Raw genomic sequence first — 15168 nt, forward strand, 5'->3', positions numbered from 1 at the left:
CCCTGCACAAATGGGGACAGTTGTCTTCTCTCTTGCTTATCCTCTCTTATTCGTGCTACGCCCTTCTTTGGGAACTCTGCTTACATGGGATAACTGGTGATTTTTACAAAATGAAGTTGTAAAACAGTAGGGGAGAGGAAAAGAGATCTTTGTTACTCGAGTCTGACAGTTCAGGCAAACACTACACAATTAAAATATGAAGAAGCTTCTAACTGTGAGTCCTGAAGCTGATGGTCTGTTGTTAGAGCCAGGCTCTGTAGTTCCAGATTCCATCTCTGAGAGTTGATGATTTCCTTTACTTCACCAGGGCCGGGGGCTCCCCAGGGAGGCTGGGGGCAGTGGGCAGTGGCTGTGGCCCTGCTCACAGCGTGCCCTGCTGTGCCCTTGGCCGGTTTTCACTGCAAACACCAGTGCTGACTTACCAAATTCACAACTATCGTGGGTGGCAGAATTCTCCTTAGCTTGGTTTGCTTGGGGTATGTTGTCTAGGGATGAAGACCACGATTTCTGTCTCTTGGGATCAGGCCCATAACCAATACAAAAGCGTCCCAAGCTGTAGTCATTCCACACACGCTGGCTGCGTGGGTGAGCCCCCGAGTTATTGTATGCCTTGGTAAATGGAGGTTTGGATTGCTGCTGCTTGTTTGCTGATTGATTGGAAGAGTTGGCAAATACCTTTGCTTATGAGCAGCGATTTATCCTGTGATGAACAGGTTGTACTTCCCGGTAGCTCAGTCCCCTGGAGACAAATACTGCGCATGGAAATAGGTAATTTGTTGCCTGACACCAAAGATTTTGGCTGCAGTGTCTTACGCTTTCTCTTTCTGCAAGTGGAATAATTCTCACTCTTCTGAAACTTGCGCTTTGTAACGTACCAAATTTCAGTTCAGCCAGCTGTGCGGTGCTTGGAGTGTAGAAACGGCAGAGGAGGTAACGCACTCCTTGGAATACGGAAGGAAATTCCTGTCTGTCAGTACTTTCTCATACCAGGGATTGCATGTTTGAGTAGAGCTTTCACGGGGGACACACGGAAGTACTTTTGGATTTGATTCATTACCCAGAAAATACTTTTTCTGATGTTTCCCACAACAAATTCTTAAACAACAGAGGAGCCACTTGTAGACTTGAAAGCCCTTTAAAGTGCTGAGTGTTGAGCTTCAGGTCTTTGTCAGCGCAAAAAGAGAGGCGGAGGTGCTTTAATTTTGGTTTCTGTATTGTGTGTGTGTCATGATAAAATTATATTTTAAGATCTGCTAAATTCTGAAGCTGTGGTACAATGGAAACATGTTTGCCCTAAACATGTTCAGTTACTTTCATCTCTTTACGAAACCCTATTAGTAGAAGTGTTTGTGTATATTTGGAAAGCAAGCAAAATTACTTGTTTATATTTGTGTGTGATAATCATCTCGAATGTTTTGTAATCTTAAATGTGCTGTGTGAGAGTATGGGAATCAAAGAAGTGCAGGTGAGGAAATTAAAATAAAGTTGGCCTCAAATTTTTAGACAAATGAAGTGCAAAAGGTAAGTATGTAGCACAATAATGAAAAAGAGAACAGAATAGTGGTGTTTTTTCCTGAACCCAATTTGTATAAAGCTAGAGCACATGTAATGGCAAATAAATATAAAAAAAAAAAAAAAAAAACCCAAAAAAAAAAAAAAAACCCCCTTTTAAAAAATACAAAGGGGCGCGGGGGGGGGGCAGCCTTTGCAGTCACGCCTGTGCCAGTTCTGTGACTAACGCGGCTGAAAAACGTAAAAATCCTGTAACTGAAGAAAGAGCCACTGTTTAATATTTTCCACTAAAAGCCGCAAAGAAATCTGGTGTACTGGCTCTGCTGACTAACAATTTAGGCGGTAAACAATTCCAGCATTTAACTGCTTTCATATGGCGAGCAACAGTAAAGGCAAATAAAAAAAAAAAAAAAAAAAAAAAGACCCAAGAGAGAAAAGACATCGCCCATTTATCAGTTCAGAGGTGGGCTGCGTAATCTTAAACAGATTGATGTTAGAGCTTGGCTCAGAGATAAAATAATGCCTTTTAAAATAATGGTAATAATAATTTGTATTTCCGGTGTTCTTGCCTGCAGCAGCAGTGTTGGATAAATGTTAAGCACATAAATGTTGAGGATGTAGTGACACATCTGTGTGCTCCCGAAGTGAGTGCAATAGATCCAGAACTGAAAATACAATCTTTCTGAACTGTAAAGGTTTGGGGGCTGGTGTATTATTCCTGCTGTATAGTCCCAGCATGTCAAGAGAGTTTACCCTAATACTGCTCAATTCCTTAGTGCTGCCTGAGGTCTGACAGGCTGCTTGCTGTTGTGATGTTCTTGAATTTAATGTTTCAAGACCCAAGTTTTGTCTTCTTTGGTTGGCATATGAAAGAGGGTGTTGCTACTAAAGTTTATCCCCAAAGAAACAAACCCATGTAATAAGAGCTTTATTACCGTAAAGATTGCTTGAAAATTAAACAGTTTAAATTTAAGTCAACTTATCAAAAACCTGTCTAGAAAGGTAATTAGATGTATAATTAGGCTTAGGACTTCTGTTTAGCATGGAATTCCCCTTTTTGGCATCTAATGACTGTGGGTTTTGGTCTTTTTCCAGCATCTTTTTACCAATAAGGAACCATTTACAAATGTACGTGAAGCCATGAATATAGAATTAATTGTCCTGTCAATGCACTTCTTCCTCCTGTCTTGGCAGATACCTGCCATCCTTTTCTTGCCCTTGGCTGAGTAATAGCCAGCTCGTGGAGTTCAGCGTTTCTTCTTTTCCTCTTATAGCTTATGTCAGCAGAGTTGTTGGTGATGTCTCTTACCCCACTGACCAGCCTGGCTGTCCAGCAAGTCGTGTCAGGGTAGTAGAGCTGATGTCCGCTCCTCAGCGCGTTGGGAGGTCTGTAGAGTAGCATCCTGCGCGGAGGAAGCTGCAGAGAGTGACTGCTCTGCAGGCTGTGAGGAGTCTTAGATGGAGCAGGTTTAGGAGAAGGTTTTTATTAGAGTTGAATGCCTCAAGGCTGTGCAGGATGGGTGTTCCCTGCACGCGCCCTTAGGGATGGCCGGTGCGTTGTCTCTCCTGGGGGGTGGGAGCTGCTCAAGGCGACTGGCCTGGTGGGCTCAGTGCTCTTGGCTCGGTGGGACGGGTGTCACCACTGCATGGGCTGGGTGCTTCTTGGAGGAACCCTAAGCAAGTACTGCCTTGTCTTGACTTCAGCTAGCGTAGCAGCTTGGACGAGCTCATCGCAGAGGGCACGTAGGCTTTGCATGGGGTGTGCTTGGAAGCTTTTGCAGAGCAAGGTGGTGTGACCGCACAGGGTGCCATGCTCTGCTCCATCCCTAGCCCTGCCCGTGTCCTTTTTCAACTGAATGTGATGCTGTCAAGCTAAATGTTGCAGCCTCCTGAACGTTTTGTAGTTGCAAATGCTGTCTTGGATTAACTTTAATAATTTCTTTGAAGCTGATCCTGGCAGCAATGAATGGCTAAAACAAAAGCATTTTGCTCACATAATACAGGGCCCAAACCGGAGCATATTCGGTTAACGTATTTGACAGAAGAGCCCTTAAGGCTATGTGTTTGCTCTCAGAACATAAGACACCCACCAGCTTTTCAATGCGTGTATGTACATACTCATAGAACTTCAACAATAAGCCTTTAAAATGCAGCTGGAATTAAAATGTTCATGAAGAAATGCATTCAGTTCGCTCTCAGATGTGAATTGAATCTTGACTAAATTTAAGGAAAAGACCAGAAAGAACAAAATGGTTGAGATCATTTAGCTTTCATTCTTGCAGTATGTTGATGCATTTCTCTAATCTTACCTGCCAGTGTCAATATTCAGGTTTAAATCATGTAGTTCTTGTGTTTATCTGCCAGGCAAGTCTTTTGAATCCCAAAGTTGAAGAGAGTGAGCCTCCCAGGGCCTTAGGTTCTGCTGGCCTCAATTTTCTTTTCCTGTAAGTTACCAATTACAGTCTGAAGTGTTAGAAGTCCTTGAACTTTTATGTGCTTTATTGGGAGGAGGAAGAGGAAGCATGAATATATTCCTAAACCTTGTTTCCCAGACAGTATAGCCCTTGTTTTAAGAGCTTTTTACTATACACATGAGGTTTTCCTGGCTACGATTTTCAGTGATCAAGCTTGTTTCGTGATTTTTTCCAATCAGGGGAGATCATGATTGTGTTACAACTTCCAGATGCTTCATCAAGTTTGAATAAATCATGTCTAGTAAACTTTTTTGCTCACCTTCCAGAAATGTTTTATGTAGGGAGGGTAAAATATCTCAACTTGATTGCACTTTGAACGAGATTATGAACACAATAAGGAAATGTTTCTGCAAGAACCCTAATGAAGCCATGTGTTCTCCGCCTGCACTTGAGGGAGTGCAAACTGAATACCTTAAGTCTGTAAAGAGACATTGTTGTCCTGCGTTTACCAGTTATGGTCCCTGAGCTGTGATTTTATTTTTACAAAAGGTTGCTGTGCTTTGTTGCATCAGATCGTGGTAAGTATTTATGTGTGGTTATGCTTGATACTGGCAGTTTGAATCTCCACAGGTTTTTTATTATTTTTGAGCTACAGCATTTGACATCTCTGTCTTGTGCAGCATAACAGTATCTTCAAAGGCACAGGAGTCCCACACCTGCCTCTGCTTTCTCTTGACGTGCAGACGCTCAAATCCTGGAACATGCCTTGGAGCCAGATACTCCAATTATATCCAGACACACCCTGCTAATTAAGCAGTGTTGTGACCTTCCTAGTAATTTAGTGTGCAAGCTTTGATTTTCCCCCTTCCCTCCCAAACCCCATATTTGGATTTAAGTCTATGAGGTGTGGGGTAAGAGTGCATTAGCACTTTGTTTTCTGGAGAAGATGATACAACCCAAAGCTTAGATGTCTCATCAGACAAGAATTTGGGTGAAAGAACGATTTAAAACTCTGGTGAATAGCTTTTTATCTGTTTCTAGGGGTCCTGAAGACACCTGTTTCGAATACGGCGTTTTCCCTGCTATCCTGAGCTTCCCACTCGACTACCCGTTAAGTCCTCCCAAGATGAGGTTCACCTGCGAGATGTTCCATCCCAACAGTGAGTCCGACGCAGCAGGATGTCCCGGGGACTGGGTTGCTTGTGCACCTTAACAGCAAACTTTTGCAGCAGGAGAGCTGAAATCCTTACCAAGAGTTGTTCTCTCCCTTTCCAGCCCTACAGTATGCAGTAGAGGTGTTCAGCAGTCCAGCAATTTTGCTCTGTCTTAGGGACACTTTCTCTTTATCACATTATTCCCAATATACCTGTTGGTCATAAACGGTTCAGTAAAGTTTCCAACTATTTCACTGATCATTCCAGGAATGCTTTAGACTATTGCATAGTCTAAAGATAAATCTTTTGTACATGATGTGAGATTTAGGGAATTAATACAGCCAGTCTTGTTCTGTGACTTGTATTTAAGTGGTTTGGTGTTTGGTGTTGGTTCATATCACCGGTGTGAATGCAGCTTTACTCGGCAGCATGTGATGTTTCTAATGTGATCTTTCTGAAATACAGAGTGCTCTGTCTGAGCAGATGACACCTTGGCAGGTGTTTAATATTAAAACACTGCTGGCCTTTTCTCTGCAGTTCTGATTGTGACAATATTATCTTAAGACTTTTCAGTGGAAGCAATTGAAGTAAAAAGTACAGTTTAAGCCTTGGGCAGGTAGAAACCTTGAAGCTTCCTTTCACAGCCTGGAGCGCTACTTTCTGGAGCCAGCCTTGGCATTCTTTGTAAAATTGTTACTTAGGATGTGGATGGTGTAAAGATTGTTCATCATCACCCAGATTTGATGGGCTGAATCTGTATTCTAGGCTGTTAGGTCTCTGCCATTTGAGAGCAATAAAAGGAAAATGCTGCCCTCCTGCCTAGGGTTTCCTTCCCAGCTGAGATTCCTGCACTTGAATAACACAAATCTTAATCTCAGCTAGGAATCAATTTATTTCATGCTATTCCAAGGAATTTTGCATTTTCTGGAAGTTCTTCTGTTCTTCCCTTCTCAAAACACCACAGAATGCAGATTCTTGCCTATTGAATCCCCATCACGTCACAGCATTAGAAGTGTGCAGGTGTGCCCGAGACAGTGGAACATCACTTCTGAAGCTCTGATGTTTGCAGTGTTTGGCACCTGGAAGCATCGGCACCGTGCTCCAGCTGGACTAATTCACCCAAACTTCTTGGCAGGACTGGTCTCCATTAGCAAGTCCTTGTCCACACAATACTTCATGGCTTCAGCTGTGATTGAGGTTCGCAGCTCACAACTACTCTGTATGCAGTGTAGCCTGGAGGAGAGGGGTGCGGAGAAGGACAAACTGCTGGATTCTCATGTGTTATGGAGTGGCTCCACGCGTGGACGCTTCCTCTGTGAGGTTAACTGGAACATACTGAATGGTCAGCTCAGCTTCTTAAAGTCCTCTGGGTCACCTTCATCACCATCAAAGTTCAGATCACCTAAAGTGGACGCTTGAATCTTTCTTAGGTGGCATTGTGATGGTCTGGTTATACCCAGAAGGGCTGTAGAAATGGGTGGCTGTGCTGTACTTTTTCTGCTCCTTAAGTGCTTACTCCTCCACCTGGGAGGAATTGCAAGGAAAACGCTTAAAAAGTCTGCTGTGTTCCCTTCTCTCTGCAGTTTGTGTTATGTACAGGGGGAACTGGCACACCACAGAACTATCTTCTTATAAAATAAAATGACATTCATGGATGCGCTGACAAAGATAACTTCAAAGTGGCAATTAGTGGCACATCTTGCATTAGCACTTAGTGACAAAGTGGGAAGAGGCTTACGTCTTCCTGGAAGCAGCCTTTGCTGTCTTGCCTGTGCCACTGTCATCCAGCTGTTTTAAACAAGGCACACTGCATAAAAGCATCAGCGGAACTTCCAGGTGAAATACCTTCTACCAGTGTGTTCTGAACTTGAAAGGAGAAGTGTTGATTCAGCACGGACTGTTCTCATCTCTTCCAGCTCCAGTCCCCAGCCTGCAGCTGCAGCAGGGGATGTCAATAACAGTCTTCAAAGCGTTTACGTGTTGCAGAGTTGTATAGACATTCACTGGGTGAATGGAAGGAACTGGAAATGAGCACAACTGCTTCTAGCGGTCATTCCCTCTTTTTGTCTTGTGTTCCTGGCAATGGCACAGGTTTGGTCACCCAGGGAACAGCAGCACTGGAAGTACTGCGTTACAGTTGTCATTTCCTGGGAGCCTGCAGAATTAGGCCATGTTGCTAAAGCTGAACTCCATTATCTTAGTGTTGCCTCTTCAACCTCTCCTTGGCCTTGTTACCAAATTAGTGGAGTCCAGTGTCTGTGAAGATGACTTGAACTTTTGCAGGTGCTTTGTTTATGCTGAAAGCGGAAAGGAGGGACGTCTGTGTCCTTCACTGATAGGTTACCTTTTATCCATGCACTTTAATGCAGCTGAGCTTTAAGCAATGCCAAAAAAAATAGTAGTGTGAACTCTTCTGATTGCACCTCAGTAATGTTCAAAATAAGATCAATTATATTTTTTCCAACATATACCACTTTTCCCTCCGTACTGCAGCAGAGCAAGTTTGTTTAATTCTTTTTATGGTCACGGTCCAGTGGAGGACTCCAAGGTGCATTCAGTGCTGTGTGACTGTAACCCTTTGATTAAAGTTGGACTAGTTCCATCCTTGGAGCTGTGTCTGTGTGTAAATACTTGCCTTGTTCCACACGGCTGCATCTCTTATTTTCCCATGGAGCCTGTCACTTGCTATTTAATGATACAACTGCTCCCAGCAGGCTTCTTTTGGGGCAGGATGACCCAAGTTTGTTACATTTGCTTAAAGGAATTTTTTGCTAGATTTTTGTCTTTCAGATTTTGTGTCCTCTTGCCTTTGGAAGAGGAAATTTAAAGCTGGGTTTAATGTCAGTCATATGAAGGCCAAGTCCAAACATTAATCTGTGCTAAAGGACTGGAGAGACAAAGTGTTTCTGCTGAGTAACAATCGATTACCTCTTCTTCTTGTGCAGTTTACCCAGATGGAAGAGTTTGCATCTCTATTCTTCATGCTCCTGGGGATGATCCCATGGGATATGAGAGCAGCGCTGAGCGATGGAGTCCTGTGCAGAGTGTGGAAAAGATCCTCTTATCGGTCGTTAGCATGCTGGCAGGTAAGGCCTGCTGGTTTATTAGCAGTAGCTCAGATAGCAGTTACGATGTTCAGAAGAACTGCTTCTTGCTGTTTGATTTGTTAAGTGAACAAAGGATATTTGAAAGTGCTTGGCAGCAGCCAGAGTGCTTAAAGCCCTAATCCTTATTTTTTAATAAAACATTTCTCTGAAAATACTTGGTGGGGGGAGGACTGAATTAGTAAATAGGTGTTACCAGCTTTGTGAGCAACTGCGCTGCTTTCCTCCCAGGTCAGCAGCAGCCAAGCAGATAGTGATGGTCAGGTGGGTCCTGGAGCAAAGCTCGTTCCCTGCTCCTGCACAAAACCTGTGTGTGCTCCATCTTTGTGTTTGCACTGATGTCTGTTCAGCTCTTGCAGGTCTTAGAGGTATTGATTACAGCCTGTGTTGGATTTGGCTTTAGCAGCTGAGGCGTTGCTGGCCAGATCTAACCAGTATAGTAAACTGGACTCCATGGTCTCTAAGTCACAAGCCAGGACCCTCCATTTCTGTTATTTGTCAGCCTGGGAATGTACCCTGTTCCGCCATCTCTGATCCAGAGGAAGGCTTCTGGAGAAGAGGGGTGGGGTGAAAAACTCTTGTAAATGGCTTTGCATAAATCCAACAGGTACTATGGATCTGTTGTGTCCAACTCTCTGAAAGATGGACCCTTTTCCACGTGGTAGATGGAGCCCCTGAACTGCCTGGAAAAGGGCAAAGCTGTGTCCCTTAGAATTGGTTTTGAATGATAAAAGATTTTAGAAGGTTTAGAGCAGCAAGATTGATCAAGAGCAAGGAACAGATTCTTTTGTGTGGCCGTTTTAGCTTCAGAATAGTAACCTACTGTTGGGAAGCTGTACAGACCTGGCTGGGCTTCCCGTGGCCTCCCACAGCTTGGGTTGTGGTGCAGCCTGGCCCTGGCTGGGTAGCACAGGAGTCGCCTATCTCTCTTGTCCTCTGCCTGTGTGCCCTGTGTTCCCATGGCTTTTGGAGGAATTAGTCTAAAACATCACTGGTCAGCTTCTCTCAGGCTCTGCAGGTAGTGTAAGCCCAAGCTTACCAGACTGGGCGACCTGCACATCTCCTGTCCCCACTGCTGGCTTTTAGGGGCTGACCATCTTGTGTCAAGAAAGACATGAGCCCAAGATGTTTGTCATGAGCAGGGCTGGGCTGGATTTGGACTAGTGTGTGAAGCAAAATGGGTGGAGTATGTTCTGCCTTAGTGGCTTGTGTAATCTGTTGTCCTTCTGTATGCTGACCATGAACCTGATAAATTCCATGCCTCAGCTTACCTCTGTACAGAATTAAGTGTTTTGGGTCACAGGGGCTTAATGTACTTTGTAAAGCGCTCTGAAATCCTCGGATGAAAGATGTTGCGGAAATGAAAGCATTCTATGGGTTTTCTTGGTTTGTTTTGTTGGTTTTTAATAGAACAAGCTATCCTAAAGAGTGACAGAGCCTGTTTGGGTGGCCTGGTCGGGAGGGCTTTGTGTCTGTGAAGCCACAGAACCAGAAAAAAACATTTTGCAGGGAGCAGTGTGCAGTTTTAAAGACCCTTGACAGCGCTGGTGGTGCCACATTGTGGTGTTTCATGTGCGTACCGGGGTTCAACTGTTAAGAGCATAAGCAAAAGAAAGTCTTGGTCCTCTGACGCTTGTTTCTTACCTAAACTTGACGTTGCTGTGAATATTCTCTTGTGATCAGCTAAGTCAGAACCATCTGTGAATCCAGCAGCTGTCACTGGATTTCCTTTAGTGGTGTTTCTGTAGTCCTGAGCAGGGAAAGTGGACCAAAGCCACAGGGAAGTGGCAGTAGAGAGGTGTTATTGAAAAATTGAGAGGGTCTTGCTTCATTACCTGCCTGCCCACCTGTCTTTCCGTCTTTCTCATTTCAGAGCCAAATGATGAAAGTGGAGCCAATGTAGACGCCTCCAAGATGTGGCGGGAAGACAGAGAACAATTTAACAAAATTGCCAAGCAGATTGTGCAGAAGTCACTTGGACTTTAAGCTCACAAAGAGACTGAAGTGTTTTGTATTTCTCTCCACCTGAAAACGAGCAGTGCTCAGTGCTGGTACCAAAAAGGAAAACTTTGCAAAACTATTGGCCTAGTTCTTTTTATCATTTGTTATTTATTTACCATGTATTTTCTTCTTCCACTGCTCCAGAGAAGCCTCTAGTTCACTCACTAAACTGCGTGGAAAAGGGATGTCATAGTAGGAAAAAACATGGAGACAATGCCGTTTCAAAGGCTGCCTGTTGCTACCTCACTTTGTGGTATGGAAAGCTGGGAGACCTTGCAGTCTGCCTTTGCCAGTCTGCTGTTTGAGAACAGAGCTGGTTTGGGTCACCTGCTGGAAGAATTAGTTGTATGTATTTATAGGCAGTATTGCATCTGGAGCACCAGTAGACAGGAAATAATCTCTCAATTTTGTGGTACTTGCTAAGGCAAGGACAGCATTTGCAGTCAGAACTGATTTGAAGGGTATTGCAGCAGGAGAGGCTACAAAACAAGGTTCTAGATAGAATGCGTTGGCAAAGAAAGTAGTTGTGCAGCATGTAACTTTAGGAGAAGATCTTGGGGGTTGTCAGTGACGGGCTGGGTGTCTAAAATGGGCTGGTGTTCCCATCTAGCACTGTGAGTTTGTATTGAGCCTTTGAGTCAGTGTTTGCTTGGAAAAAATCCCAAGAGCTGCTTTGTTATTCCTTAAAGACACTCACTTGTAAACCTCACATTCAATTAGAGGTGGAAGTTGTAAAGGCTGGATTCTTAAACCTTTGGTCAGGTTCACCACGGGCGAGGTAGGTCATTGGCAGCTTGAAAATCCAGTGAGAATGTGCCTGCTCTGCTGGGCATGTGAAATATCTCTGCAATAATGCCAGCTTCTCTCGGGCATTGAGAGGATTAGGCACTGCTGGCCTTTGGTCACCCCTTCTTCAGGTGAACGAGCGAAGATGAACGCAATGAACTTTGTAAAATTAACTGCAATGTTTCTTTATGCTGAGTGCTCTTTTGTATTTAAATAGGAGTCAGAGAAGGCACCGAATGTGTTTTCTAGAGGATGACAGAGCGCATGTTTAGAACTGCAGAGTATTGTAGCCCAGCGGTGGTGCGGAGGGTGTGGGGAATGCCAGCTGCAGCCATCCCATAGTAACCCTGCTTTAGGGGCCGCTGGTGACCTTTGTGCTTTGCAAGAGAATCTCTTGGGTAGGTCCAAATCTTCTCCAATTTACTACAAGCAATAACATGCCCACTGGTAGCACATGGAGTCACATTTTGTTGGCAGCTTTAAAGGGACTAAATTTGAGAAGGGCTTTTTTTTTTTTTCCTTTCCTGTGACAAGTGTGTGACACGGAAGGAGTCGCACCCTGGAGAAGGCTTCACAGAGGTGACAGTGTGCATGTGCCTGTGTACCACTCCTCAGTATTCATGTCTTGCTGTCCGTGCTGCACATGGCAGTGTGCCATCGCTCTGCACCTCGGAAGAGTTTGTATTGCTAGAACTTGCTGATTTTACCTCCTTGTAGAAGTGATCCTTCTTGCTTTGGTGTAAGGGTGGGAGGGGGACCTGACAGTTTGGGCGCAGAGATGATGAAATAGTGTTGTTGTACCTAACTAGTATTTCAAGGCATACAGGAAAATGTAGCGTTTATATGCAAACTGAGAGCGCTTTTTGAATTGTAGTAGATGGAGCGTTGCTCTTGGGAGTGCTGCAGCCACTCCAGGAAACGATGCTGGGGAGCTGTGTGCCACCTGCAATCCATGGATTCGGCAGACATGGCAAAAATGGGCGCTTTTTAAGTGCGGACTGTTTTGTTCATGTGTGCTTATTCATTATTTTATGGTGGGATTTAGTCTGTATACTGAAAATAAAGTTGATTATATTTTCTCCTTTCATAGACGTATGCAGATGTGTTGCAGTGGATGTTTTTTATGGGTACCCAGCTGGTTAAGAGAGTCCAATTCTGACTCAGTCCACAGAAGTGGAGTGGTTTATTCTGATGCAGTTAAAACAAGGGGTGCTTTAGAGGAGTGGAAGAGTTGACGCAGTTGCTTGGGCTTTCCAGGCAAGTATCTTTTCTCTAATGATGACAATAACTTTATAATTCAAAGAAAACTATGAAAATCTGGCAGATGTGATGCAGTTTGCTTCTCATGGAGGTCTCGTTATGATCCACATATCTGGCCTAGGAAGATCTTGTTATGGCAACAAGGTGAATTTTAATATTTTAAATGAGCTTTAATATATCATTCAAAATCTGCTGATGTTAGCTCTTGGATTTGAGAAGAACAATTAGATGTCCAATTCCTACTGAGAATTTCCATAGTCCCCAAATCTCTGTTGCTTAGAAATAAAAGAATGTCTTTTTAAGTGACTGACATGCAGTGGGCTTTCTAGCTTGGGTGTTTTAAGCCACCCAGTGAACATATATACTGGGCAGTCTTGCAGGTGACAAAATGTAAGCAGAAGGCCACCTCAGAGGACTGGAACTTGGTGTGAGAAGAACCATCCTGAGGGTGGCTGTTTGCTTACCCCTATCTGTGCCCCTGAAACTGGTGGTGAGCCCTCCTCTTCATGGAAAGGCTTAAACCTGGCCCCTCAGGCCCCCTGACCCTGCTTGTCCTACAGGGAAAGGAAGGAAGGAAACCTCTTCATCGTTGTTCTGTAACAAACGGAATCCTTGTGCGTGGCACGAGGGCTCCTCTTGCCTCACCTCTCAGGGCAGGGAGGGCTCCTGCCATGCCCAGCTTGCCCCGAGAGGGTTTCAGCGCGCAGGCAGCTTTGTGCAGCTGGGGATCACCCGGGAGTTAAAGCTCATAAAGCTGCTGTGTCGATCCTGTGATAGACTTCCCTGAAAGGCTTAATCCTCTCCCTTCATGAAAGAGTACTCGTGTTGGCAGTGTGTGTAATACTAGCCAGTAGCGATGGTTTTTTGAGCAGTTGTGTTTTTTCAGCCTGAAATAGTTACTATAAAACATGTTCCTTGGGGAGTGTCAGAGCTCTACAGGTGTTATGCATGCAGGTAAAGTATTAAAGGTTTAAAAAAAGAAAACCAACGTATCTCTGGATTATATTTGCTTCAGGCTTAAAGAATCAAACAACAAAACCCCAAACCCTTCAACAAAGCTGTAAAAATGCAAGCAACGTCCTCTTTAAAGCCTTTGTATATACATACTTAGACACATGCACACTTTTTTTTCTTTTTTTTCTTCTTGGCAAGCAGGGCTGTGTCAGAACACACACAGTGGGATGCAAGCCATTCATTAATTGTGTTTTGTGTGCCTGTGTGCATGCAAGCCGTTCTTTGAAAGTGCGAGCTGCCGGGCGGGAGGCGTTGGAGCCACATGAAACGGCTGCAGCTTCGGGGCAGAGCCAGCCCCAGGCTTTTTTCCAACTTTTATTTTTTTTTTGGCTGGAGCGGTATCATGGCTGGAAGATGGTGTGCTGCCTTTGGGATGGAGCGGTGAAAGCTCTGCGTCTCTGGAAGGTCCTTGCTTTCCTCCTGAAATGGCCTCTTGGTGAGGATGCTGGGTGTTCCCCCTGCTCTGAGAATCGAAAGAAGAAACACCCCCTTGGTCAGCACAGACCCCAAATGTCTGTCCCCGGTGCCAGCCATGCTGCCCGTACTGGGGGTGTCTGGGATGTGGGATGGGCGCAGCTGGTGGGAGGTAGCTCCAGAAAGGGACTCGAAGCAGTGGCCTCCCCTGCCCCATGGCGTGGGGCGAGGGCTGTGCGTGCTGGCTGAGCAGCAGCAGGGCACGGAGGTAGGAGCGTGGGATGTCCCCATGCTGCCCAGGTGGCACTGGTCACCTGCCCCATGTTGCTTCTCTCCCACATTTCCTTGACTCACTGGAAGGAGAAAAATCTCTCTACCCTTCAGCGAGCTCCGGGGCTGGGAGGAGTTTGAGGTGAGGGATGCTGAGGGTCTTGCTTGCCAGCTGGTGGGACGGCTGGGGGTGGCAGAGGGAAGGGACAGGTGCAAAAATCTGGAGAATTCCTCTGGCACTGGAGGGTCCCGTTGGGCTGAGCTGCTCTCCCCATGTGCTGCCTGAACAGCAAGGTGGCTGAGCCCCTGCTCCAGCCCCAGTGAGGGCTCCCGGTGTCACCTCTGGTGCAGCCAGGTCCCACATGCACCACTGGTGTCACCCCAGGCAGCTACGGCTGTGCCAGGTGTCCCTGGTGCTGCGGGGATGAGACCCGGTGCTGCAGAGGGAATGGCTCAAGCCACTTAACACTTGGTGGTCCTGCGTGATGTGCTCGGTGCGCTCCTGGTCCCGCGGGATCTCGGGGTGGCTGGGAGACCAGTGCCTTGCCCTGACTCCAGCCCTGGTAATCTTCGCAGCCGATCCTCATCCTGCCTTGGCCACCAGCCCCTCTCCCGAGACAGCCAGGGGAGAACCAGCCAGGTGGCTTTTTAAAGCAGCTCGCACCCCCCCCAAGATGTGACTTAGAAGCAGTTAAGATTATGGGGTATGTAAATATATAATTAATGGTAATGATACGGAGGGTGGGTTATTACAGGGCAGCTGCCGGCGTGAGCAGCGTGTGCGGGAGCTCTGGGGGAGCGATTTGGGAGCGGGTCTGTCTAGTCATGTCCTTCTTGGGGGCGTGGGGGGAGACGAGCCAAGTCGTGGGCTGAGTCCTCTTCCTCCCTGCGTGGGGCACCGGCTCTTTGGGGGCACCTCGACGCCTTTCAGAGCGGGGTGCAGGCAGGGGCAGGCGTGGTGTGGCTGGCAGGATGGCGGGGCGCAGAGGCTGTGGCCCTGTGCTGCTGTCCCCCTGGCCGTGGGGGGTGACAGCGGGGGTGGCCGTCAGGGTGGGAGCCCTGGGCCAGGCGAGTGCGCCCCTCGGGGGGCAGCGGGGTGATGCGGGAGGGGGGCTCACGCCAGCGGAGATGCAGGATGCAACACGCCGGGGGACCCACGCGCTGGGGTGCTGGGCCTGGCGGGAGGCGGCGCGCCGCCCACGGCGGGGGGGGGGGGGTGGGGGTTGGGCCCCCGACACG

The 15168-nt window shown here is 46.3% G+C and overlaps 1 protein-coding gene across 1 annotated transcript in view; it reads left to right on the top strand.

Moving 5' to 3' along the window:
* UBE2G2 (ubiquitin conjugating enzyme E2G 2) overlaps positions 1-12066 on the top strand; it is a 13884-nt gene extending 1818 nt beyond the window's left edge. The window contains exons 3-5 of the mRNA XM_014963022.1: positions 4968-5086; positions 8026-8166; positions 10058-12066. Of these exons, the coding sequence (XP_014818508.1) occupies positions 4968-5086; positions 8026-8166; positions 10058-10170 (373 nt within the window). The 3' untranslated portion in view covers positions 10171-12066. The remainder of the gene's footprint in view (positions 1-4967; positions 5087-8025; positions 8167-10057) is intronic.
* The last annotated feature ends 3102 nt before the right edge of the window (positions 12067-15168 follow it).

The sequence above is a fragment of the Calidris pugnax genome, unplaced genomic scaffold, assembly GCF_001431845.1.
Source record: "Calidris pugnax isolate Ruff unplaced genomic scaffold, ASM143184v1 scaffold1156, whole genome shotgun sequence".
NCBI classification, from domain to species: Eukaryota; Metazoa; Chordata; class Aves; order Charadriiformes; family Scolopacidae; genus Calidris; species Calidris pugnax.